This window comes from Neolamprologus multifasciatus, chromosome 16 (genome assembly GCF_963576455.1).
Source record: "Neolamprologus multifasciatus chromosome 16, fNeoMul1.2, whole genome shotgun sequence".
Lineage (NCBI taxonomy): Eukaryota > Metazoa > Chordata > Actinopteri > Cichliformes > Cichlidae > Neolamprologus > Neolamprologus multifasciatus.
The window spans coordinates 6,030,050-6,056,822 of record NC_140454.1 but is presented as its reverse complement, the minus strand read 5'-3'; the positions used below and the strand labels follow the sequence as shown (position 1 = coordinate 6,056,822).

The 26,773-nt window shown below is 42.4% G+C and overlaps 1 protein-coding gene across 1 annotated transcript; it reads left to right on the top strand.

The window, feature by feature from the left end:
- Positions 1–1,675: 1,675 nt before the first annotated feature.
- On the top strand, positions 1,676–25,984 carry lats2 (large tumor suppressor kinase 2). Its single transcript, XM_085134863.1, has 8 exons — positions 1,676–2,035; positions 16,211–16,343; positions 16,451–18,048; positions 19,667–19,894; positions 20,101–20,455; positions 20,827–21,009; positions 21,135–21,241; positions 22,874–25,984. The coding sequence occupies exons 1-8, from the start codon at positions 1,676–1,678 to the stop codon at positions 23,429–23,431; spliced, it is 3,522 nt and encodes a 1,173-aa protein (XP_084990989.1). The 3' UTR covers positions 23,432–25,984.
- The last annotated feature ends 789 nt before the right edge of the window (positions 25,985–26,773 follow it).

The window sequence follows — 26,773 nt, the reverse complement described above, 5'->3', positions numbered from 1 at the left end:
GGCTGTTCGATATAACGATATATATCGGATGACGATATAAAAACGTCTATCGTTTCATTTTACGCTATCGTTTGTTTCGTGGTGTCACAAAATAAACTGTTTACGGCAATATTTTCTCATCGTTTTGATGGTCACTGTAGTGGCTATATTAATTTCTTAAAGTTCTCTCTTTCTCTTATATTTAATATAACCACAGTACGGACGGACAAGCGCCTGTTTTTATGCGTTGTCGTTAGCAACAAGGACGGTAACACCATCGCGTGTCCGCTTGTTTATTTTCCACATAAACCTTTCACAATAAAGCTCAAGATTCTGTTGAGACTTTTCAAAATAAACTGAATCACGTGAAAGAGCAGATTATTTACGGACGAGAAGTAAAAAAGAGGCACCAGGTGCTAAAACATAAACCTTAGACTCAAACATTAGAACAGGCTTTTCCCCGCAGCACGCCGTGTAATAAATACTCACGAAGAAAACGGCGGCCGTTACAACTTATGTCTAAAAATGTATAGATTCATGCATCGGTTAAAACACTCGACTCCAGCTACATGACGCGCAGCTGGAAACACTTCCCGCAAGTCGAGCTGCCCGAGATTCACAGAATTTACAGAAAATGTTATATTTTTGTGATTTATATCGTTATCAGGACGATAGAATTCTTATATCGGGATATGAGATTTTGGTCATATCGCACAGCCCTAGATGAGAAGCTTGTAAAGTTGAGGCTCTGGACAGAAAGCCCATCTGCACTGGCGGAGTAACCTTCTTGCGGAGCATGTTCTTCTAGATAAGATTGTCAGACAGTCTCATATGTCAGATCACAGAGGAGCATAAAAGGCAGAGGCGCTGATGCAGGGAGGGTCGGACATTTGTGTTGACCCCATGCTGGGGCTCCGTGCTCTCAGATGGGTGTTTACTGATGACCAAGTATCAGAGACATGCGTTGACAGGAGCTGAATTGTGCAATCATAGCTATGCATTGATGGGGTGGGGTGCAGGGGGTGTTTTTTAACCTCTAGCATTCCTGGATTATGCATAAAAGTATGTGAGAGTACATATGCAGTGCTGATAGTCAATTTGACCTCCAAAAGGTCTAACTGGCTCCACAAGGATTACTTCACTTTATATTGGTGCAGAACAGCTTACTTTTGTGTGGTATCTTGTGATCTCACGTTTCTAAAGTTGTTAACAGTTTTTTACTGTATGTGCCTTGATTTTTAGAAAATCTAGATAAAATTGAATGGGATGTGGAAGCCCAGTCTTCATGCTCTAACTTCATTTCTTCACCCACAGGCGCAGATTGGCATCATCATCGTTTGGCTCCACGATGCCCTTGTGACCAGCTGCATTTCCTGGAATAAGCTGGAACCTGAGCCTTGAAAATCACACCATGTAATGCCTATAGTATTCCTGCCTCACCTTCATCCACCGCAGCGGGAGCAGGAATCAAAAGCAGAAAGCGAGATAGAAAAAAATTAGGGACATAGAGTAGGGATCATAAAACCTGTGCCTCCGATCTGTGCTCTTGGAGGCTTTTTATCTATTTAGGTCAGCAAGCTTAAAGGGAATCTTTCGTAGGGTTGTAGGGCAGTGAGTGCAAGTGTGTGTGTGTGTGTGTGCTTCTGTGTGCGTGTTTCCCTTTTTAGAGTAGGTGCCTGCCCTGGGCACTGTGGCCATGAGGCCCAAGACTTTCCCCGCAGCCCCGTATGTGGGAAACACACGGCAGAGGCTTCAAGAGATCAAGGAGGGCCTGAAGCAGCCGGCCAAGCTGGTGAGCCAGGCTTTACATGGCAGTAGCTCCAGGAATGAGGGAGGCAAAGGGGCAGACTCCAAGAGCGGGAAAGACGCAACCAGCCGACAGCAGCAGCTCAGACCCCCGCAGAAGTTCAACAACTACCAGAATGCGCTGCGTGAAATCCGCAAGTCCCTCAAGCCCTTTGAGTCCGGCTCAACCTCCGGATCAGGACACCCAGCAGGCGCCGGGGAGGTGAACCGGCAGATGCTGCAGGAGTTGGTGAACGCTGGTTGTGACAAGGTGCGTTTTAGAGATATGAGTGTTTCCAGCAGTAGTATATGGTCTTGTTATGGGAGCAGATGGGTGATTCTGTCGTGCAATTGTCTTACCTTAACAAACTGTTTAGTATCAGTAGTATTTTAATGCATTGCACGCAGTGTTGTAAGTCAGTCTGCTTTAAGGTGACATTAAGTTACTAGAATTCAGCTGGATTTCTTTTTTTATCACTATTGGTTGAATAATTGTGCTAAATTTGTGAAACAATCACGAGACTCCCTTAAACAGTTTTGAATATGTTAGTCATTGGTGTCATTAGTGTCGGTTCCCGCCATTCCCACTTGACTTAGATGCTCAAACCCACTTTTTTCTGTCAGTCAGGAATTTCTAGAGGAAGCTTTCAGGGATGCTTTGTGCTCTTAGATAAAATACAATGCACAGTCTACTTAGCCAAGTGTATAGTGCCTCGGTTATGTAACACTGGGCTGAATGTTGAAATACCAGGTGGATTTCCTAAACGGGCTCTGTCCCACTTAAGAAATGCAAGTACTCCATCAGAAGTCTGGTCAGGGTGAGGAGAGAGTGTTTCCATGGGAAGTGAGGAGTCCAGTTCAAGCTTTTTCACCCAAGTCACTCAGTAAAGCTTCTTATTTTTTAGACATATTTTTATTTTACATTTTAAAGATTTCTTTGGAAAGACAGAGATGAGCTTTGGGGGGGATTAAGCCAGATGATTACATCACAGCGCATCATCACAAAATACAGTGAGTCCAGATTTGCTACATGTGTGGTTAAAGAGTTTGAGGATGAGCCCTGTGATTGAGCACGGTATGTGAAGAATGCGCCACTCAAGCCCATACACAACATGTGAAGGGAAAAGAGTTGGGAGAATGCCCCATGCAGCCAAATCGATTTCAGCTTATCACAGCCAAACATCCCCTGTATGTCAGGTATTCGCTGATAGCGGGACCTCTGCTCTGTATTTTGTTTCAATGTGTGATACATTAGAGTTAAACTGGGCACAGCAATTCATTTGTCTGTTCGTCTCTTACCTGTTTCACTGGTCCGCTAATGTCAGTTTTGTAACTATACTGTGATAATTGTTATGGTGTAAGGCTGCACATTTGGTTAATCCTTCTTACCTAACTTATTAGCTGCTACATTTTTTGTTGCCTGTTTTGTTTCTAGTTTTGAGAAACCAAATCCATCAAGTTTGTTTAATTGTCTTGAAATATTCATGTGACATCTTAGTTTTTAGTAACACATCAGATTCCATGTTTTGGCTGAGGACAGAAGACAGACACCTGGACTCCAGCTGAAAACTATTGAGCTCGATCATATAATATGGACCTCAAAGGTCTGAAAAAATGTTATTATAAGAGTTTCCTTTATTATTTTCGTTCCTTGACAAAAAAAAAATACTAAAGATTATAAAATTTGTATATCTGGGGTCCTGACTAGAACATATCCTAAAGGTATCCACCTCCTAATGCAGCGGTCTCCAACCTTTTTTGCGCCAGGGACCGGTTTATGCCCGACAATATTTTCACGGACCGGCCTTTAAGGTGTCGCGGATAAATACAACAAAATAAAACTAGTACCGGTACCGAAAAAAGAAGATTTATTCATAACACACGTGAAAAGACCCAGAAAAACCGAGTTAACGATAAAAACGATAACAAAATAACGCTGAAAACCGATAAAAACACTGAAAACCATACATTTCACACCTGAGCCTCAACTCTCGCGGCCCGGTACCAAACGACTCACGGACCGGTACCGGTCCGAGGCCCGGGGGTTGGGGACCGCTGTCCTAATGCACTGAGTTCTGAACTGCAGGCCTCTCAGCACATTTAAGCTGATGCACTTTATCTTTTGGGTTGTTTGAGGTTGCTGCTAATTCCTTACATAATTCACATGGCAGTTGTTGATGTCATGAAAGTGTGACATTAGGTGTGTGTTTGTATCTCAAACCTAAATTTAGTAGTTCCTGAGAAGGAACTACTAAAATAACTAATACCCCACAAGGCTACAGTGGTCTGTAGAGAAAATCTCACTCCACAACTGAGTCCATGATGTTTACAGAAACTTCAGGTTTTAGGTTCCTTGGTTGGATGCCCAACAGGATGGCAGGAATGCCTCACATATTTTCATTGGCGAGTATGTTCTAAACTACAAGCCTGGGGGTATATATAAGGTGATATGGCACTCGTACTGAGAACATTTATTCAAGCAGAACTTTGAGTTGAGATGCTGTTATAGTCTCCTCAACTAGATTTTAGAAGAAAAATATGATATATTCAAGTAGTCTCCCATTAAAGATTACCCGAGTCATTCAGACCACTACTATCACTCTCTTTTGTTGGAACTACTGTCGTGGTTTGATAGGAGTTCCAACAAAACAGATATTAACCCCCTTTAATTTTCAATAAGTTATTAAAAATCGTCCAAGATTCCATCAGCTCAGATTTATTTGCTTTAACTACATCTTGCGAACAATACTTTGAAATTATTGGCTATCTATTAAAGCAGGTAATAGTTAGCCTAAAGTAGCGGTCCCCAATCCCCGGGCCTTGGACCGGTACCGGTCCATGAGTCGTTTGGTACCGGGCCGTGAGAGATGAGGCTCAGGTGTGAAATGTATAGTTTTCAGGGTTTTTATCGGTTTTCAGCGTTATTTTGTTATCGTTTTTATCGTTTACTCGGTTTTCCCGGGTCTTTTCACGTGTGTTATGAATAAATCTTCTTTTTTCGGTACCAGTACTAGTTTTATTTTGTTGTATTTATCCGCAACACCTTAAAGGCCGGTCCGTGAAAATATTGTCGGGCATAAACCGGTCCGTGGCGCAAAAAAGGTTGAGGACCGCTGGCCTAAACTGCTGCCTTTCTTGGATGCTTAGAAGTGTGTTGGCTGGCATGTGGCAATGGCTAATTCAAAAGGACCAAAGGGGTTACCACAACATAAGGAGCACGTAAATAGGGGTAAAGCACAAATATTTAGGCATTAAGGAATGAAACCCTTTCAGACTAGATTATTTAGTTGCTGATGTTTTGAGGTACATTTTAGATTTTCTCATGAAGACTCTGTAAGTCAAGTTGAACTCAAAACCTTTACCTGGATGTTGTTACATAAGTTCACGTTTAATTACATAGCACCAAATCACATTAACAGTCTCTTCAAGGTGATTTGAGGTGACACATTTTAAATTAAATTGTTGATTTAACAAGGAGGCAGTGAAGTGATGTTAATATGGGAGAAATCGAAACTTTCTTTCTAGTCCCTGTCAGGACTCCAGCTGCAGTATTTTGGATCAACTGAAGGCTTTTCAGAGACTTCTTATGACAGTCAGATAATCATGTATTATAATAATTAAGCCTAGAAGTAATAAATGCATAAACTAGTTTTTCAGCATCACACAAGGACAGGATCTTTTTAATTGTGAGATATTGTGCAAATGCAAGAAAGATTTTTTCATGTTTGTTTAATATACACGATGAAGTACATATCTGGGTCAAAAAACGACTCCAAAATCCCTCACAGTGTTCCTGGAGGCCAAAATAGCACCATCAGGTTACAATAACGTCAGTTTTCCCTGAATCTAGAAGCAGGTCTTTATATCTTTAAGAAATTCCTGCGGTTTAACTGATTGGTGTGTGTCATCTAGCTCCATAGATAGATAAAGCTGGGTATCATCTGCATAGCAACAAAAATGGATGCTGTGGGTTTGAATAATAGTGCCTAAAGTGAGCATGTATTATATAAATAGAATTGGTCTTAGCGTGGAAGCCTGTGGAACTATAATTAACCTTAGTACTTCAGAATACTCAAAATCTGGAAGTCTTTTAGAATGACTTATCTTTTGCTTATATTGAAAACACTGAAGTGTACAGGTGTCCTTGTTCTGCTAAAACAAACAATTTCAATGGGCTTAAAATATGAGCTGGCTATTAGCTGGGTATCTAAACCATCAATGTGTGTATATATATATATATATATATATATATATATATATATATATATATAAAAACCAGCACGCCCCTGCGGGCGGTTTATCCTTCAAGCTCGGGTCCTCTACCAGAGGCCTGGGAGCTTGAGGGTCCTGCGCAGTATCTTAGCTGTTCCCAGGACTGCGCTCTTCTGGACAGAGATCTCCGATGTTATTCCCGGGATCAGCCACTCGCCTAGCTTGGGAGTCACCGCACCTAGTGCTCCGACCAAGAGTTTGTTTATTTTTGTTTATTTATAAGGAAACCCATTAGCTTCCACAACAGTGGTTGCTAGTCTTCCTGGGGCCCAACCATCAAATACCACCAAATAAAATGTTACACAATGAGTTGGATGCAAAATGTCCACGTAATTTGGCTCTTACATCCACAATAAGGTTTTACAATTCTGAAAATGTAAACATGTAAATATTAGAGTGAACTATTTGTTTAAAAAAAAAAAGCATGATGCAGTTCTGTGCAGCATGAGTTTGAAAACTGTCAGTACCTCTGTCATAGCAACCTTTTCTGCAACAGTCATTCTTATTTTGTTGTAGTTAGTGCAAAGAAAGAAAATAGAACCTTAAACTGTGTTTATTAGAATAAATGTGAAAAAATATTTATTTTTATTGATACATTCATATATTATATATAGATATATAGAAAACTATATATATATATATATCCTATTGGCCTAGCAGAAAAATTCTTTTGGAAAAAGAAAAGTTATTTTGGACGCTATCACAAAAAACACTGACGGGCTACTGCAGTCCTGCCTAGATGACCATTGCTACCACCATTTTGCAGTGTGGGCCCAGTCAATACAAACAGGAAGTGAACATTCAATGGCAGCAGGGTGGAACAGTTCCTTCTGCTGCAGCCAAGTCACCACCCAACATGTCGCCTCTCCTCTCCTACTCTTCCTCTGTCTCTGGTCTGTCTGTCAGACACTGTGAATACAAAAAACAGAGAGACTCGCAGAAATGTACAGAAACAAGTCAAAGTAAAATCAAGTTGAAGTAAAATCAGTAATGATATACCTTTAAAGACAGGTAATTTGAGCTTGGAGCATAGTTTCGGCTGTCACACTGAGAACACGTGCTACTAAAAAAAACCCACAGTGTGAGGACACGTGCATGACATTCAATATGGATAAGAGAATTTGAATGTCATATCTAAAAACAATCTGTTTAAAAGATTTCGTCTGGTGAATATTAAATGTTATTAAATATTGTACCACCAGTTGTTAAAATTCACCATATTCCATCCTTACAATGGGATTGTAAAGTATCTTTGAATGAATTCGCACACTTGGAAGACTGTTGCTTCTTCACATTTGGTTTGTGTCCCCTGACACTCATAACCACCCTCGAATATTAAGCAGCGACAGATTCCGATTGAGCAGCTGCTTTGCACCACCTAATCCTGAGTTGAAGCAGACATTAGCAGAGTTGTTGCCTGACTGACTGCCCACATTCACATGCTGTGTGGGTGAATGTTTGCAGCACTTTTTCACATCATAAATTTTAGTACATTGTGTTAGGAAAAGTCATTAATGATGCCTCAGTAACATTAAGTGTCTTTACATGTATGCTTTTCCTACTGTGAAGAACCTTTAACCACATATTAAGTATAAACTGCAGTGTCTCGTTGCTTGTGCACACATACTACTGCTTTGTTTGTTTGCATCATTAATAAGCCATAAGTACTGCTCTATTTTGAATTGAGCTGCTAAGCTCCTCCTCCCCTCTACTCCTATTTTCTTTTTCCATATTTTTTCAGGTCAGCTCTTATCAGCTAGTCTTGTCTTTCTTCTCCTTCTGTTCATCTCTCGTGTCTTTTCCAGCGACAAATTACAGAGCTATGTGGCTCGTTACATAATAATATTTTTTTTAATAGGCGGAAATGTTTTGGAGGGGGATCGAGGGTGGGGGAGGAATGCAAGGCATTGAGATGAAATGGAATGAAAGGAAGTAAGGGGGTGGGGGCGGGGGAGGTACATTCTTCGATTTTTGTTTTTCTCCTCTAAACTTCTAGGCCATCCTCACAGGCCTTTTCCTGTGTCTGGGAACTGGCTAAGCATATTAACGTCAGAGAAAACATACATGACAGTGTCACAGAACAGAAAATACACAATTTTCCTTACATATTTACATATAGAATAGAATAGAATAGAATAGAATAGCCTTTATTGTCATTGTACAAGGTACAACGAAATTGGAGTGCCACTCCCTTGGTGCAAAATGCAATAATAAATATAAATATAAAATATAAAAAGTACAATAAAACAACCGAAATACTCAAACAATAATAAGTACGATATATACAGAATAGCAACATTCATATAATGATAGTATGAATAGCAGCATAATATAGTGACAGTGGCAAGTATAGTTAAGCAGGCTCAATTGTTTTGTGCTTATTTACTACGGCGATAGCTCTGGGAAAGAAGCTATCCCTGAATCTGTTTGTCCTGGTTTTATGTGACCTGCACCGTCGGCCTGACGGTAATAGTTCAAACAGTTGATTAGTGGGGTGAGAGTAGTCCTTAATGATGTTGCCAGCTCTGCTGAGGTACCGAGAGTTTGCAATGGCCTCCAGGCTGGGCAGAGAGCAGCCAGTGATCTTCTGGGCTGTGTTGATGACCCTCTGCAGTACTTTCCTGTCTGCAACTGAGCACCCTGCATACCATGTTGTTATGCCGTACGTTAAGCCGTACGTTATGCCGTACGTTATATGGTTACTATAAACAGAGTACTGTACAGTTAAGAGGCAAACCAGATTGTAGTGTGAATTGGTTGATTAAATTATTGCAGTTACAGCGCAGATGTAAACATCTATGATTGTTGGGAGCAGTTTTGATTGTACAGTCTGACAGCTGCAGGGAGGAAGGACCTGTGGAAACGCAAGACGTGACTTGGATGCAGTGTGGCTTGTGTTTGTGATTTGTATGCTAGGGTAGACAAAAAAGGCGCTCCTCAGCTAGCACTGTAATAATGACTGTAAGAAAGGCGTCTCTCGGCTTAAATGTTGTGGTGCGTTTGTTGTGTCTGCTAGGCAGTTTTTTGCATGATGGAACAGGACAGAATTATTTTCTTTTACAGCCCTCAATGCAAAAATGAGGCATGGACGCCTCTCTCCCCATGTCCCATCTGCACTGCACTCCAAAATATCTCCCATATGGCTCAGATTTGAAGGGTCTTGCACTGCAGTGTCTCAGAAATGGGTTCAAATGATAATTAAAATTCCCAAATCACCATAGTGCAGGGAAAAACAGTGTTTGTTTGTGCTCGTTCTGTCAATGTGTCACAGCAGGTTGTGTGTCTCCGTCTAGTTTGTAGGCTGGTGATTATGCGTTTGGATAACTCGGCGGCCTGCGGCCTGCAACCATTATGACAGGGGTGCAAATGTGGCCTGGATATTTTCAACTGAGAGAGAAAAGGAGCGAGATGGGAGAGAGCCCATCCAGATTGCAAATAGCTTGAATTCTTGCTTCCTGAGCTGAGGAATGTGAGCAACGAACATCTGTCGCCATGACAGCCAGGGTCACCAGGCCCGCCTCTGCTTAACGCACACACTCACACATACACAAACATAGAGCATTGTTAAACAGAGGAATATCCAAAAAAGCAGAGTGCTGCTGTATTGAGGGTTCAGCGTATCCCACTTTCTCTGTCTCACAGCTGTTTAAGTTTCAATTATTGTTGTATTCAATATTTTGGCTTATTAAAAAAACAGTTTTACATGATTTAGAAGCTACATTTTTTTGAAGAAATGGAGATGACTGTCGATAAGGAAACACCTTTAATGGGTCTGAATGTTATTCTTTTCCTTCATCTGTTCATCCATCCGGTTGTCCTCATCAGGGTTGTGGCAGGGCTGGAGGTGAGAGGCGGAGTACAACCTGGACGGGTCTCAAATCTTATACAGGACAAACATAGAGACACAGACGACCATTCACACCTAAGAGCAATTTAGAGTCACCCATTAACCTCACCCCACTGAGTGCATCTCTTTGTGGGAGGATGCCGTACCCGGAGAGAACCCACGCAAACATGGAGAGAACTTGCAAACTCCACTCAGAAAGGCCCCGCCCAGATGGTGGAGTCGAACTCTTTCTTGCTGTGAGGAAACAGCGCTAACTGCACAATAAATATTATCAAGATTTTTAAACTTTTCATGGCCAATATTTACAAAAAAATTTTTTTTATTTAATTTGACCCCAAATGAGTGAGTAAAAACTCAGCAGGAAGATATTTACAGAAGTCAAACACTGTTTTCCCAAACACTTCTATATAGGCTGGAAATGTTTTTACAACCGCAGCTATCGCCATCTGGTGGCCTTCATATTAAATGGCTCTCTTCCCCAGCATGTCTTTTGTCCTGTCTCCCTCCCCTCACCCCCAACTGGTCGCGACAGATAGCTGACCCTCCCTGAGCCTGGCTCTGCTGGAGGTTTCTTCCTGTTAAAAGGGAGTTTTTCCTTCTTACTGTCGCCAAAGTGCATGTTCTTTTTTGTTCCTTTTTTTTTCTTTTCTTTTTTATTATATTTTTTGTATTATAAAATGCATGATAGCATCTCGCCATAGGTCACAATATTTCAGAAGCTATTTATATATTTCCAGTGGTTGTCCCAGTGACCTTAGCATCTACTGGTGGATGCTTCATTGGTGATACAGCTTTGGAAATGGTCATCTTAATCTGTCCTCCCTCCTTTTTATATACGGGGAAAGCACTGTCGGCCTCCCCAAAATTGAAGTGCATATGTCTTGTTACCTGACTTGCAGATTGATTGTCATCGCTGCCATCACCAGTGTTAAAAAGCAACACGCTCAATAATTTAAGGTACTTTGTGGGCATGTAATGGGTGATGAGTTGACAATGCCATGTGCCATTACTCAGCTAGATTGATGGATTCTGAAAAACATCAGATTGTCTCTAGTCATCTTCCATCATAACATCTCAGCTGTCATGTTTTTGTCCTGGTGTTCTTGGCAGATGACAAAAAAGCCTGAACCGCTAAGTGCTTGTTCATAGGAGGTGCCCTGATTGTAGGGGCGTTGTCTGTATTACTGTTGGATCTTTATCCTACAATATAAAGCACCCAGGATACTGTTGTTGTGATTTGGCACTTTATAAAAAAAAAAAGAAATAAATTGAAAGCAGGTTTAAGGCACTTACGCTTTAGCCTTACTTTTCCAATCCAGAAGCTTCATCCATGTTTTATCATGTGCACGGTCTTGTGTAGAAATAAGCTGAATGCATTGGAGACCTTTGAAGAGCAGCTGCCATCTCCATGTCATCTGACTGTTCACCGTATTTAAGTGCAGCTGTTTAAAACGGCTAAAAGGCATCGGGTCATTTCCTCTAGGTTGATTTGAGAATATCCCAAACTTTACTACCACTGAACTTGTCTAACATTTTCTAAACTGTTGGAAACCCCACACCTTCCCTGGTTGTAAGAAAGGGAACATGTTCTGCATGTTCTGTAACTGATGATAATGCATTCACACCCACTCAGGGAAAGAGGCAAACACTCAACATTTTGATTTCTATCTATCTCTTCCACTTGTCACTCCTTAATTGTGTCCATTTCTGTGCCTATAACTAAGAGAAATACTAACTTTATCTCCTTCCTGGAAAGAAAAAGAGAATGTTTAAAGAAAAAGTCCTACATGAGAAAAGTGCGCAAGGTAGAAAGACTGAAGGGAGAAGAATAAAAAGTGACATTACTGGGCGGCTCTGGCAGCCAACACTCTCTGCTGGCTATGCAGGAATGTAACACACGCACATACACAGGAAACAAAGTATAAACATTGGTGTGTGTGGTCAGTTTTAAGCTAAGGCACATAAAGTTATGTGCATGCAAAGGGAGGAGTCACCGAAAAGGAGGTTTGTGCACGTTGCATCCAGTAGTGTTATTTATACACACATATACAGAGATGAATGCCGTACACAAACACACAATACCGTGGGCATAGAAAGTGCGTCGCCTTGGCATTTCCTGGCTTTCAAAGACATCCGTGCCCACAGTTGCTGCATGGTCCCATTTTTAAGCCATTTAGTATGTTTGATTTAGGTTGCTCCTGGCAAATAAAGGCAGCCAGTCTGTCTGAGAAACCGCAGAAAGTAGGGTCACAAAATGGCTCCTCGGGGATAAAACTTTTCTCATCTGCTCATTTCCTTCCTTCCATTCAGACAAAGCTGTATTTTGTTGCTTCTGATGTTCGATTACACGCTTTTCCTTTGTTTTATGTTCTGAGAAAACACCTCCAGTGTTCCCTTAATGTGTTTAGTGTCAGTGACAACCATGACGAGTCTGAGTCTGAGTGTTACATATACATAGATTATATGGCATGTTTCAAACAAGGACAGCATTCAAAGGACTTTAGATGAGATATACATTTCGAACAATATATTAATAACAAAGAAAATTGAGGGTGGTCGGATTAAGCATATGTTAAAATGACAGTAGAGTTATATAAATATGACGATGACTCGTAATTGGCTAAAGGCTTAAATGACAAAGTCACAACATCATAGTTAAAATATTTACAAAAAACCAACTTTACATCTATGGCACAGTCTTTTAGTTGAGTCGTTCAGCATTGTGTCATTTCAACCAAAGGAAGTATTTCATTAGCCTTTATCGTCAGGTGTAAAGGGGAGAAGACGCACTTGCTATTCCTTCATGTTGTCAGTAGGGACGCCTGCTCTGCTCTGAGACGTCTGACTTCACATGTCTTTGCACTGAGATCATCTGTCATTTGAGGGGACTTTAGTCATCTAGGTGTGGATTGCTCTCTCGGAGAAGGAGGGAAAAAAATTTTTTTCTCTGATTTTTGTCCTACTTGTTTGCATATTTACGGTTATGAAGACCATGTTAAGTTCACGACGATAAGTCATCATCTTTTACGTTGAAAGCTGTCATCAGGAGGGATTTAAAAAAAACCCTGATGTTACCCTGCAATCAGCAAGTAAATAACTGAGACGTTATAAATGAAGGGATTTGCTTGTTGAAATGCTGCTACTGATGATGATCTTGTGGTATCATTGGTTTCTTTAAAATTACGTATTGAGGTGCAGAGGATTTGTGTTTCCAAACCGGGCGTAGCGTGAGCGAGATTGGGATAATACTATTCAAGTCCTGCTGGGGGTTAACTGAAGCCGATTAAACAAACAAGATAATAACTGTATAATGGGCAACCTCTGACAGAAAAAGCAGTGTATCAGTAACAGATATCGTGTTTAACAAGTGGGTTGGGTGCTTGCGTCTGTGCACATTTAATCACTCTAGATTGTATCAGCTTTTCGAGTAATTGCTTTACTGGAATTTTAGGTCATTTTTTCTGCATGACAAATGAAATCATGACTGTTCAGAAATGCAAGACTTTCACATCTTTTCTTTATGTCCATCCTCCTTGGCATAGATAATTATGGAGAACCATTCTACCACTTCTTAAGATAATTGTGTTTTTTGTCTTTGCTGGAGAGTTATCTTGCTTCACCTATCTGTTTATAATACTCCAGAGCTATTATAATCATTGAACATTGGGTTTAGGTCAGTTAAGTTAATTCTTTTTCCATCTTGCGAGGTGCTGCGAGTGTCCTTAGGCTCATTGTCATGTTGGATCTTTTGCCAGGCTACTGGTCAGTGTTCTTGTACATCCTCAGGTATTCACAGTGCCATTTACAGATGTAAAAAAGTGTCCTGGCCACTCCCAGTTTTCATCATTATTTTTTTCTCATGTTCTTTAGGCAGTTTTTTTTAACGCCTCTTAAACGCCATCCTTAAAAGTTAATATCATGCAGTGTCAATGTCACAGAAACTCTGATATTCAATGATAAGCCCAGTGCTAAGTCTGAAACACGTGCCCATGTCTTTTAAAGACTTAGGTGTGCAAACACTGTCTGTGACATCAGACATTCTAAAATAGAATAGAATAGAAGTGGAGGAGTTCAAGTATCTCGGGGTCTTGTTCGCGAGTGATGGGAGAAGGGAGCCGGAGATCGACAGACGGATTGGGGCTGCAGCTGCAGTGATGCGGACGCTGCACCGGTCCGTCGTGGTGAAGAGGGAGCTGAGTGTAAAAGCGAAGCTCTCAATTTACCGGTCGATCTACGTCCCTACCCTCACCTATGGCCACGAGCTGTGGGTAGTGACCGAAAGAACGAGATCGCGGATACAAGCGCGGAAATGAACTTCCTCCGAAGGGTGGCTGGCCTCTCCCTTAGAGATAGGGTGAGAAGTTCGGCCATCTGGGAGGGGCTCAGAGTAGAGCCGCTGCTGCTCCACATCGAAAGGAGCCAGCTGAGGTGGTTTGAGCATCTGACAAGGATGCCCCCTGGGCGCCTCCTGGGTGAGGTGTTCCGGGCATGTCCCACCGGGAGGAGGCCCCGCGGCAGACCCAGGACACGCTGGAGAGATTATATCTCTCGGCTGGCCTGGGAACGCCTTGGTGTTCCCCCGGATAAGCTGGAGGAGGTGGCTGGGGAGAGGGAGGTCTGGGCCTCTCTGCTTAGGCTGCTGCCCCCGCGACCCGGCCTCGGATAAAGCGGATGAAGATGGATGGATGGAGAATAGAATTCAACTTTATTGTCATTGCACATGTCACAAGTACAAGGTAACGAAATGCAGTTGGCATATTGACCAAGGCAGACGCCCTTAGTGAATCTCTGGCTTGTTCTGTACTCCAACTACTGCTGCAACTGATTTTTAGATTGTCTGGCCAAGGGACCAGTGAGCACTCACAAAAATTGCCACAGAATTCAATCACACCTACACACAATGATCTTGGGTCTGAAACTAAACTTTGCTCAAGGTCAAGCTCATATGTGTTGTTTTATGGGCAGCAACCTGTGAAATGTGAAGTGGATGAGCTGCGATATCACTGATACTCTGGTTAGTTGGTCCTCGTGTTTCCCTTTTCATCTTTAAAGTCTCGCACTGGGATTTTTTCCAGTCTCATAGAAAAAATTGAGAAAGTTCAGGTCATTCTCTAACTGCCTTCATGCATTAAAGCAAATTGTCAGCCATTCATGTGTATAGTTTTCTTTCATTTATTAAATAGTTTGTGCACAGGGTCAGTGACCACAGGTCTGTTTGATTTTACTGCATTGGCCTGGATTTTGAGTAATGTTATTTAAGGAAACACTCTGTTCCAGCTTAGACGTGATGCAGATATTGAGAGGTGATGCAGTTTGGAATCTTTAATGCAATCATTGTGGGTTTTTACACTCTAAATCAAAGGCTGAGCAGAGAACCATTTAAGAAGTCCCGCTTGAATGTAATAGAAGAACCAAGAGAATGATTGGCATTGTTGCCATAGACTGGAGCAGAATTCTCTGCTTGTTCCCTCCTCCGCATTTTTCCTGCAGTGTCTCAATTGTAAATTACACGGCAACAGATGAATAGAAAATGCCAAAGTGGTTAACCAGCATTTTTCACATTGGTGACCTACATACCGTTGGCTTTTATAGTGACCCACCTGTCTGAGCACACGTCTCCAGGCCTGGGATTAACTCTGCGCGCCCCACCTGCGAGGAAGGGAGAAAAGCCATGTCATAACAGCCAGTCTTATTCAAATGTAATTTTTAAACCAACAGAAATAAGCCAAACCTGGGTAGGAAGACCAAACGAATTCTAAAATGTAAAATATGACGTTGTGGTTTAAAATAGCGGTAAGAGATGTAAGGGTTATTCAGCTGGTTTGAAATGAAACTGAGGCATACATAAACTGTATTAGAAGAAATTCTTACTGGTCATTCCCAGTGAAGCTGCTCTGTTAGTGCCTCTGAACACAGGACCACACCCTGCTGCACTGCTTACGACTATGAATCATACACATAAAAAAATTTCCCCAAATACAAATACTCATGCAGCAGAAGGATAAATGTCCAAGTTGAAAGAGTTTTCTTTGAATATGGCAAAGTGTATATTCACTAGCAGTCTTTTCATTTCTAAAAATTCAGTTGTGTGTGTGTGTGTGAGAAACTGTGTTTGCTTTAAATCTCACTGCAAAATACAAAAACCAGTAACTAACTTGTGAGCGACTTTCAGCCCCCTACTGTTTTTGCATGTTGTCTGGCAGAGGAAATCACTGGCATGTGACCCTAAGTGGAGAGGATGCAGGTGTTTGAGCACCTACTAGGACTGTTGTGTTTTGTGTGTGTGTGTGCGCGTTTTTAATGTTTGCATGTCTGCTTTCTTCACAGGAGATGGCGATACGGGCGCTGAAGCAGACGGGCAGCAGGAACATTGAAGCGGCTTTAGAGTACATCAGCAAGATGAGTTACCTCGACCCTCGGAATGAGCTCATCGTTCGTGTCATCAAGCAAACTTCCCCAGGTATGAATACAGCCTCGTGTGAGCAAATTGACTTGGCTAGTAGATTTTAGTTTCTCTTCACTACATATATTTAAACGATAACAAAAGGTTCCTCCTGCACCTTCTAGGAAAAGCTGGCATGCCAAATTCAATGGACCACCGGCCTGCATTGGAGGCTTCAGGTGAAGCAGGTGCCATGCCCCCGTATCATCAACTGGGGAATTCTATGTATGACGGGGCGAAAGGTTATGGCCCTGAGGGTGAGATGCCCAGACCATATATGAATGCTCCACCTGTTATGAACTACATGATGCCCCCGTCCGGTGCAGCACAGGTCACTGGAATGGGAAACCCGTTGGGTCGGCCTCCCAGTATGGGTACCTATCCATCTGTTATGGCCACCCAGAGCAACCCAGGCAACACTATGTACCCCCCAGGGGCACAGCAGAAGGGCTACCCTGGCAGTATGGAGCAGCATGGGCCTATGATGAGCTACAATGTCCCTGGCCAGCCTTTACAGCTCCAGCCACAACCACCAGGTGGCCCTGTCCCAGGCCCACACTATGACTACAGCCATGCCAGGACACACATGATGGAGTCTGCAGGCTATGGAGTCAAGAGGACCCCTTCCTTCCAAAACAAGATGCCACCGCCCCCCATGTCACCCACAGATAATTATGTCAATATGCAAGGGAAAGGAGGCATGGGTCAGAATGGGCCATCGGGGGGAGGTGGAGGATATCCTGCTAACCTGTACCTCGCCCCTCACTCTCACCCTCGACAGGCCAGCCCCACCTCACACCAAGTCCACATGATGTCCCGTTCCCCAGGTGCTGTGGCCATGGTCCCTGACTTCTCAGATCTGCCCCAGGGCTTGATGACACCTTCTAGGGCCAGCCTCAACTTGGACCTCTACGAGCACCCCTGGGCAGGGCCGCCAGGACCTGAAGGGGCCCCTCAGTCCAGACAGCCACAGCCCCAGGGCCCATTCAGAGGTGAAGTGCGTGTCCCCAGCAGAACTAACTCCTTTAACAGTCGCTCTGCAGGCCCAAATGCTGTCCGGCCTGGGATGGCTGCACCACCTGCTAATGGGAAACAGGAGCCTTCTTTGGGCCCCCCTAATACCATCACAGCTGTAACATCCCCACCCATCCAACAGCCTGTCAAGAGTATCCGTGTCATGAGGCCAGAACCTAAGACAGCTGTGGGACCGTGTCACCCTGGCTGGATGACTGCTCAGGCCCAGGATGCATCAGAGCCTCTGCCCTACATGCCAGAAGAAACATACCCGCTCGAACCTGCTCAGGAGCCACGCTGTCCACCGCCACCCTACCCCAAAAACCTCCTAATGTCTGGGGCGGCGGGTGAGACAGGGGCCCTGGAAGGAGCTGCAGGTGTGTGTGGAGCTCAGGACCTCAACAACCCTGCTGCAAGAAGTACTCACAGTGGCAGCGGAGGGAGTGGAAAAGCTGAGGAGAGCCAGCCAGTGAAAGAGAAGACAAAGATGGGGAAGGGAGAAAAAACAGTGAAAGACAAGAAGCAGATCCAGACATCCCCTGTTCCCGTGAGGAAAAATGGACAAGATGAGGAAAAGAGGGAGTCACGTATCAAAAGCTACTCACCTTTTGCCTTCAAGTTCTACATGGAGCAGCACATAGAGAATGTGATGAAGACCTACCACCAGAAACTCAACCGCAGGCTTCAGCTGGAACAGGAGATGTCCAAGGTAAGACAAGATGAACATTTTTCATCCTGCACTGCATTAGATAAGTAAAATGTACAATGTATATAATAGAAGCAAATGATTTACTGTGAAGATTAGGCTGTCTTGAACAATCTCTGAGTATTTACAAATTAATTTCAAAGTATATTTAAAGAAACCTAAGCTGATGATAAAAAAAAAAAAAAATCATAAAAAAGCCCATCAGTGTGGTTTGGGAAATGCTCAGGATTCAAGATTGAAGAAAAATTTTAACGCCTAAAAAATGATCAGTAAAGCCTTCAGGTTTTTAGGTGAGAACTATGCGCAGAGAAGTGACGTACAAGAGCTTGTCATGCCAACAATTCTCCCTCAAGACTTTGCTGTAGGGCTGCTCAATTAATCAAATTTTAATCTCGATTACGATCTGGGATTTCAACGATCATTAAAAATGACCGAGCCGATTATTAGCCCCTCCCTCGTGCTTTACTCTCGCACTGCTCCGTGTGGCAAATCGAGCGCACCTCTCTGCATTTCGAACATGTGTCACAACAATTAAGAGCAGCGGTCTCCAACCTTTTTTGCGCCACGGACCGGTTTATGCCCGACAATATTTTCATGGACCGGCCTTTAAGGTGTCGCGGATAAATACAACAAAATAAAACTAGTACCGGTACCGAAAAAAAGAAAATTTAAGAGACCCAGGAAAACCGAGTAAAGGATAAAAACGATAACAAAATAACGCTGAAAACCGATAAAAACCCTGAAAACTATACATTTCACACCTGAGCCTCAACTCTCGCGGCCCGGTACCAAACGACTCACGTAGGCCCGGGGGTTGGGAACCGCTGATTAAGAGGACCCGAGGGAAGCTCGGAAAACTAAGCAGAAGTTATTTGGAGAGGAGAGTGACTGCTGTTGGTTGAAAAGAGAGGTAAAAAAAACTTCAGTGGTGTGGAAACATTATGGGTTCGCGGAGTCAGACGTGGATCAAGTAGACACAGTGTGTAAACTTTGCTACAGTGTCGTAGCTGCACCACAGAGCAACACTGCAAAGTTCACTAAACATAGATGTTTACATTTTTCATTTATTTTTTATATTGCAAACATTTGCACTGTCATCAGTATTTGCACACTATTTTATATTATTTTTTGACAATCTTTAAAGTCATTATTCAACACATTGTTATTGTTAAATAAATATCGTCAAATAATCGAGATCTCAATTTCAGTGAAAATAATCGTGATTATCATTTTTGCCATAATCGAGCAGCCCTAGTAGACAGTAAGATCTTTGTCTCGAAATGACTTCACATTTGTGTTTGATGTGTTTGTCCTGAATCAGAACTTTGGCCTCTGCATTTAAAATGTATTTATTTTTTTTGCTGTGACCTAAAGGCATTCTCAGAATAGAAAAAAACACCACAGCCAGACCCAGACTGTTAAGTCATGTAATGAGTTAAACAAGCAGTAAAGGTCAAGTCACTGAATTCAGCTCAAGCCTCATTCCTTGGTCATTATTAATCAGTGTTGAAAAAGGATCTCATCCTTAAACTATTTCTAAGGCTGCTTTTGAAGAGGTTGTATAGCCGTTATGTCCTCCCTTTACTGATCCTCTTCAACCTCTCTTCTTCTTCCTGTCCAGGCCGGCCTTTCCGAAGCAGAGCAAGAACAAATGAGGAAGATGCTGTACCAGAAAGAGTCCAACTATAACAGGCTACGCCGTGCCAAAATGGACAAGTCCATGTTTGTCAAAATCAAGACGCTGGGCATAGGTGCTTTTGGCGAAGTATGTCTTACACGTAAAGTCGACACTGGTGCACTTTATGCCATGAAAACACTGCGCAAGAAAGATGTCCTTAATCGTAACCAGGTGAATTTATGCATTTTTATTGCTTTACTACACTGCTTTTGCCTTTTGAGTTCTGGCCTGTGCATTTTCACCAGGTGTATAAACGTATTCGCACATTTCTTTCTATGTTTGTAGAACAGCGGTTCAACACATTTGTGTCTTTTTGGACACTACTGATTGCGATAAGATGTTATGCAACAGGCTAAATCAGGATTATCGTTACGCAGGTGGCTCACGTGAAGGCAGAGCGCGATATCCTGGCGGAAGCGGACAACGAGTGGGTGGTGCGTCTCTACTACTCCTTCCAAGACCGTGACAGCCTCTACTTCGTCATGGACTACATCCCCGGCGGAGACATGATGAGCTTGCTCATCCGAATGGGGGTCTTCCCCGAACTTCTGGCACGCTTCTATGTGGCAGAGCTGACACTAGCCATCGAGAGCGTACACAAGATGGGCTTTATTCACCGCGACATCAAGCCGGACAACATCCTCATTGACCTGGATGGACATATCAAGCTGACAGATTTTGGTTTGTGCACAGGCTTCCGCTGGACACACAACTCCAAGTACTACCAGAAGGGTGAGACACTTTTATCTGAATATACAGACATACAAATACATGCTCCCTCAACTACGAAGACACCGTGTGTGGATTTAGTGTGTTGATGTTCGCGACATGCACAAATACAGACATGCACACAATTTTTGTTGGACTCTTGTACAGCTCATGCTTGGTGATTTCTAATAGAGAGAGTTCAGGTTTTGATTGTGTTTTCTCAAACATTGTGTTCAGGGAAAATTAAATGAACTTTACACGTACCAAATTTGAGCAGTTGCCAAGAGTATTGTCAGTTGTCCAGGTTGTTAAATTTGAATTTCACCAGGCAATGTGGTATTATATCCTTCTCTTTGTGGGGTTTTAAAACATCTGCTCTCATCTTCTGTCTTCAGGGAGCCACATTAGACAAGACAGCATGGAGCCCAGTGATTTCTGGGACGACGTATCCAACTGCCGGTGTGGCGACCGGCTGATGACACTGGAGCAACGCGCCAACCGACAGCACCAACGCTGCTTGGCACACTCCCTGGTGGGGACGCCCAACTACATCGCCCCCGAGGTGCTCCTGCGCAAAGGTGTGTGAGAATAAAAAGCATAATTACTGCACAGTATCTGACGACTGACACACCTTTGATTGTACTGGATGTTGTGTTCTAAGAAAGCATTTAGACAGTTGACCTGATGTGCGTGTTGTGTGCAGGTTACACACAGCTGTGTGACTGGTGGAGTGTGGGAGTGATCCTGTTTGAGATGCTGGTGGGACAGCCGCCTTTCCTTGCCCCCACGCCCACTGAGACGCAGATTAAGGTCAGTGAAGAGGGAGGATATCCCTGCTTTTATTTTGAATTTTAATTGGTGACCTAATGAGACAGTTTGATGTGACTGGATCAGATCAGCTGCAGCAGACCAGGACTGTTAACCCTTTAAAACCGGTGGGAGCGGACACGCTCTGTTTTGCGTAACTATTTTTAAATCCCGGTAGCACTGCAACCACGTAAGCTAGCGCAATAATTTTTTTTGCATATGAAACCGGAGGAGTTGTACTTCCATCTTATGCCATCAGCTTGTCCTAGGTCACAGTTTCCTTCCACATATAGCTTTGCAAAACACGCTTTGCCGATCCGATCAGCTGTTCATAACACTTCCTACGTTGGAATAGACGTCAGCGCAAACTTTTGCATGTCCACCATGACCTGCCCGAAACCGGAAGTGACGTCATTTTCGCGGAAATGTAGTTTTTTTTTACCATATAGCCTCATGAGCCTATACTGGTGTTTTTAAAAGTTATGTTTGACTTTATGACTTTCTGTGATGCTTAGGACTCATATTGCACTGCTGGAAATAGTTTATTTTGATGCATATGCTGCTTTTTTGCAAATTTGCATTATAATATTTATTTTCGTTTTTCCTGCAGTATATAAAAATTGGTGTATTTCAAAAATAAAACTATGAAGACACTCAAAATAAATTTCCTGTGGTGGGAAACTATTTTGTGCAACTTTTTTGTATTTACAGTTTTGAGGGATAAGCCTCTTAAATTTCTCTAACTAGAAATATATGTTAAAAAAGCAAAAACGATTTTCAATTTTTTTGTAGTTTATTGCACTTTTTTGCAATTTATGTAATTTCTATGCACTTAATGCAGACATATTATTAAAATCTGGGCTATAATGGTTGAATTGATGTATAGCACCTTGAAATACTCCCATAAATGGCACTACAGCATGTAAAAATATAATATAAGCTCTGGCGGACTTGGTTCTATGGTAGGTCTTAAAGGGTTAAACAGTGGCAGATTGCATTTGCTGTCCTTTAGACATCAAATTAGGAGCTCTTCATTTCCTCCTTCTGTTCACTTTGCTTGACTCTGTAAGAGCAATTAAATTCAATGGCACAAAAAAATGACACAAAGACAAGTGAATGAAAATTCAGCCTAAACCATGAGTAGGAAATTCTGTGAAAAATAGAGAAGAAGAATGAGACAGAGTGGAATTACAGTCAACTTAGGTGACAGCAGCTGGAATCCAATTAAAAGTACATCCAGTAAATGAGCAGTTGTTGAGTCTATTGCAGCCCACTGTATATATACAGCTGCACAGATGGTTTTGGAAACACAATAATCTGGCTGTAAACAATTTCACTATGATGTTTACGCTATAGCTTTTCATCAGGTTCATCTGTTTTTCCACAATCTTATATACCTTTGATTGTATTGTGGAAAAACACAATACAACGTGTTGTGTTTTTCTGAGAACAGTAGCTGAGTGGACCTTGTAGAGACGTTGTCTTACTCAGATCCTGTTGTCAGTGTAGATATTGACTTTAAAGCTGAAGTCAAAACTGTTGCATTGAATTTCTCCAATTATTAAGTATGTATACAAGAGCTGGGTCATATTTTACTGTTGATTTAACTTCATGCATTGTCTCGCGGCTCTGCAGGTCATTAACTGGGAGAGCACTCTGCAGGTGCCCGCCCAGGTCAAACTGAGCCCAGAGGCTGTCGATATCATCGGTCGCCTGTGTTGCTCTGCAGAGGATCGCCTGGGTGCCAATGGCGCCGGTGAGATCAAGGCTCACCCCTTCTTCTCCCAGGTGGATTTCTCTAGCAACCTGCGGCAGCAGCCGGCCCCCTACCGGCCCAAGATCGCCCACCCAATGGACACATCCAACTTTGACCCAGTGGAGGAGGAGGGTGGTCCCGGTGCATGGAGTGACAGCGGGGACAGCACCCGGGCTTTGGATGCTCTCTGCTCCCCTCATGGGAAGCACCCAGAGCACGCCTTCTATGAGTTTACCTTCCGCAGGTTCTTCGACGATAACGGCTGCCCCTTCCGCTACCCTAAACCGCTCGAGACAAGCGAGGTGTCGCTAAGCATACCTGGAGCCATCGGAATGGGCCCAGACGAGGAGGAGGAACAAGAAGAGGAGGACGAGGATGAGGAAGATGAAGAGGAAGAAGGAGAGCAGGAGGAGGGGTGTGAGCCCGTGTATGTGTAGAGCTGCATGCTGACAGTCTTCCTGAGTGGCTCGTGTCTCTTAGCTGCCCTTGTCATTCAGCTCATGACCCTCCCACCTATCACTTCTCTTCTCATGTATATGTAGAGGTGTGCATGTGTCTCTGTGATTGTTGAACTGCAAGAACAGGGTAGGTGAACACTGCCCCCTTGTGGAATGCATATATACAAAACATCCCCCTCATCTGGGACCAAGAAACGGCAGGTGTGAGCACCCACATCGAGGGTGAAGCGTAGGTGGTCAGGAGAGCAGGACTCAGACACTGTACTGGTCGAAAGGAGATTCTGGTTCTTCCAGGAGCCTCTTGTCCCATTCCTTCCACCTTTGGTCTTACGGACAATTAAAACACCTCCACAGTGACCTTCAGACACAGGATCTACTTCCTGTTCTAACTGAGCTGCTTTACACTCAAATATTTGACACAGCAATGTGAAGAGTGGAACCAGTTTACTCGTTGATTGCGCCTGTTTTCACAGCTGCTGCAAAATAAGCTACAAAGACACACACACGCACACACAGCTCGGTAGTGTAGGGATGTTGGATTTCAGGTTGATTTCAGTGTCTATATTGAGGTTTCAAGAGGTTGGCTCACACTAGGTGGACAAAGAAATTCTTCCAGAGTCCTTTGACACACACTCGCCCGCAAAAAAAAATTGCATTCTTGTGGTGTGAGAGAAAAATGTGTCCTTTTTTTTTGTTGCAGCAGTTAGTTTTCAGAATCTTATATATCCACACCTGCCTCATTTTGTGCCAACTTCAGCTCAGTGTAATGTTTTGGAGCCTGATGCTTTTTAACTCAGTTTTCTGTTAGAAATATTCTTGTGTTGTTAAAATGCTTCCAATCACAGAGTTTCTGTCCTAACTTGGCTCTAAATTGGGCTTTAAAAGTCAAGCCAAGTTTAGTTTGCAGGAAATTCTTCTCTTGAGTTAGATCAGATGAAAGAAGCTCTTGTATTAACTGTTTACTGTGGGGCAGGTTGCTAGCACTTCACATATTTTCTCAGTCTTCAAGAGAATTAAGAGAAACCCCCCTGATTTATACAGGATCTGTTGGGTCAGATTAGGCTTAGTTAGTTGGGTTGGACTGAGAATCAAAGCTCCAAATACACACACATATTCACTAAGATGCACACTTGTACAGCTATTTAGCAAAGATCAGTCCGACAGTTGTAACTTTGTAAATTGTAACTTAACCAATCTCCTGTGATCTGGAGGATATCATGAAAGAAAAACAACAAAACAAAGCAACATGTCCTTACAACAGCCAAACATGTGATAGTATGACTATGTGCAATAAAACATTATATATAGTTTTCTAAACACTTGCTATCCTTTTAAAAATTTAGTTCTGAAATGTACAAATATATTGGTTTATATAAATATATATATATATTCTCTTTTCAGTTACATCATGCTGCTTATTATTGTGTTTAATATTATTTACATTATTATTATAATTGTTATTACGTGTTTTTTTTTGTGGTTGTGGTGAAAGAAGTGTCGACTTAAGTGTGTCTGGGGTTTGAAAGTAACGAGCTGAGTGCCTTTCTAACTGAATATCAGAGTGCGTGACGCCACTCGACGACGAGCGTGAGGGTGTGGATGATGATAAGTGTCGCAGCACATCCGAAGGTAGGCTCTTCTCCTGCTGCAGCCAGGCTGGCCCTGAGCGTAGAGGAGGGGAGTCAGAAGTGTTTCTGTTTCGGAGAGAGAGATGGAATCGAGTTAGGAGATGAAGAGCAGGGAGGAAAGTTGGCTTCGGGAAATTCAGAGGAAAAAAGAATATGAATATGAATAGCTTTCTCTATTTACAACTTCAACAAAGAGTTAGTGTTTTGGTACATGTTCTTTTATTTATCCAAAATGACCACAAGTTCAAGTGTTTGTGTGTATAACTGTACTTTTTACTACAGACCAGTGCCATGTTGTGTGTTGGACTGCTGCTCATCAGATGACGCTAACATCCAGTACATTCTTGCTTACAGACAATCAGCCAGCAATTGTGCCGAATTGAACTGTTTGGTAAATTAATCCCAAACTTTCCAGGAGTATTCTAAATTTCTCTCGATGACTGGGGACGCTGAAGAGGTCACAGCTTTCGAGCGATTCTGTGTGGATAAGATTTGTTACAGTTGATTTTTGTTGTTTTGCATTTTTTCCCTGTAAACGTGCCTTTTCTAACACGAGCAACACAATGTTAAACGACATACTTTTCAGAGACTTCTTATACCTGTTGTTATTCTTGATTGGGGGAAGGCAACAGAGCGTGCTCTATTTCACATCAGCGCTCGCTGTGCTTACACACGACAGTCGCTCTTTAATTTAGAACGAGCAGATCAGCTTTTCAATTAACAGTCAACAATCAACAGTGCAATATTACTGCAATATCTTTAAAAAAAATTAAAAATAGCAGTAATGCTGTTTTGCTAATCTAGAGCTTTGTTTATTGTAGATTTTATTTATTAATTTTTTTTAACGAATCGAATTTTAAATTGGAGTGCACGGATCGGTCAAGACCGTCTTTAACCGTGATTTTTTTTAAAAACATACAAAGTTATTTACAATATGATCATATGCACAGTTTTGACATGTTAAGAATATTACAGTAATGGTCAATACACAGCATTCAGATAGCTTTTTTCAGTTATTATTTTTTTGTAACTTTTTTAGTTGCTACGCATTGTTTTAGGAAAGGGAAACAGGGTTTTCACCACTGTACAGTGTTACATCTCAGGTGTTGTTTAAACTTCGGAAGCTGCTCCTTGGTTGTTTTTTTGTTTTTCGTTCTCCAGACCGAAGTGGATAGTTCAAAGTTCACATTAGATTTAATCATCTGTTGCATTGTTCAAAACGTAGTTTAGCTATTTGTTATGACCGTGTCCAGTGGTGGTTTAAGGTAGAGTAGCATTGTGTGTGTAAACACAGCCAAAGTTTTGTCTGCGAGCTGATAAAATGGGATCCATCACAGATGATGTGGTGATGCGTCGCCTCACTGCTCTGTTGCTGTTTCCCCATTCATTTTTTTCTCTCTCAGCTGGTCCAGACATCTAACACTTCTCTAAATATCATTGACTGCATTGCCAGTCCACACTGACCAGGATGAACTGCTCCTTTAACAAAAAAGATAAAACAAAACAAAAAAAGCTTTAGAATTACAGCCATGGCTCTCTGCTGAGTGTGTGAGTGCCACAAAGTGTGTGAGGTGTTTCTTGGATATGTTTCGTTTTTCTGTTTTTAAGGTTTGAGAGTAGTGACTGACAATCTTTGACTGACTTTATGTCCTCTATTCTGATTTCTTCTCAAGACTTACTCATGTATCCTTTA

What these genes read in the sequence shown, in the direction of transcription:
- lats2 (XM_085134863.1), top strand. Translation starts at nt 1,676, where the DNA reads ATGAGGCCCAAGACTTTCCCCGCAGCCCCGTATGTGGGAAACACACGG. An exon ending in CTCCAAGTACTACCAGAAGG is followed by an intron (nt 20,456 to 20,826) that starts GTGAGACACTTT and finishes TTCTGTCTTCAG; the next exon opens with GGAGCCACATTAGACAAGAC. An exon ending in CGAGGTGCTCCTGCGCAAAG is followed by an intron (nt 21,010 to 21,134) that starts GTGTGTGAGAAT and finishes TGTTGTGTGCAG; the next exon opens with GTTACACACAGCTGTGTGAC.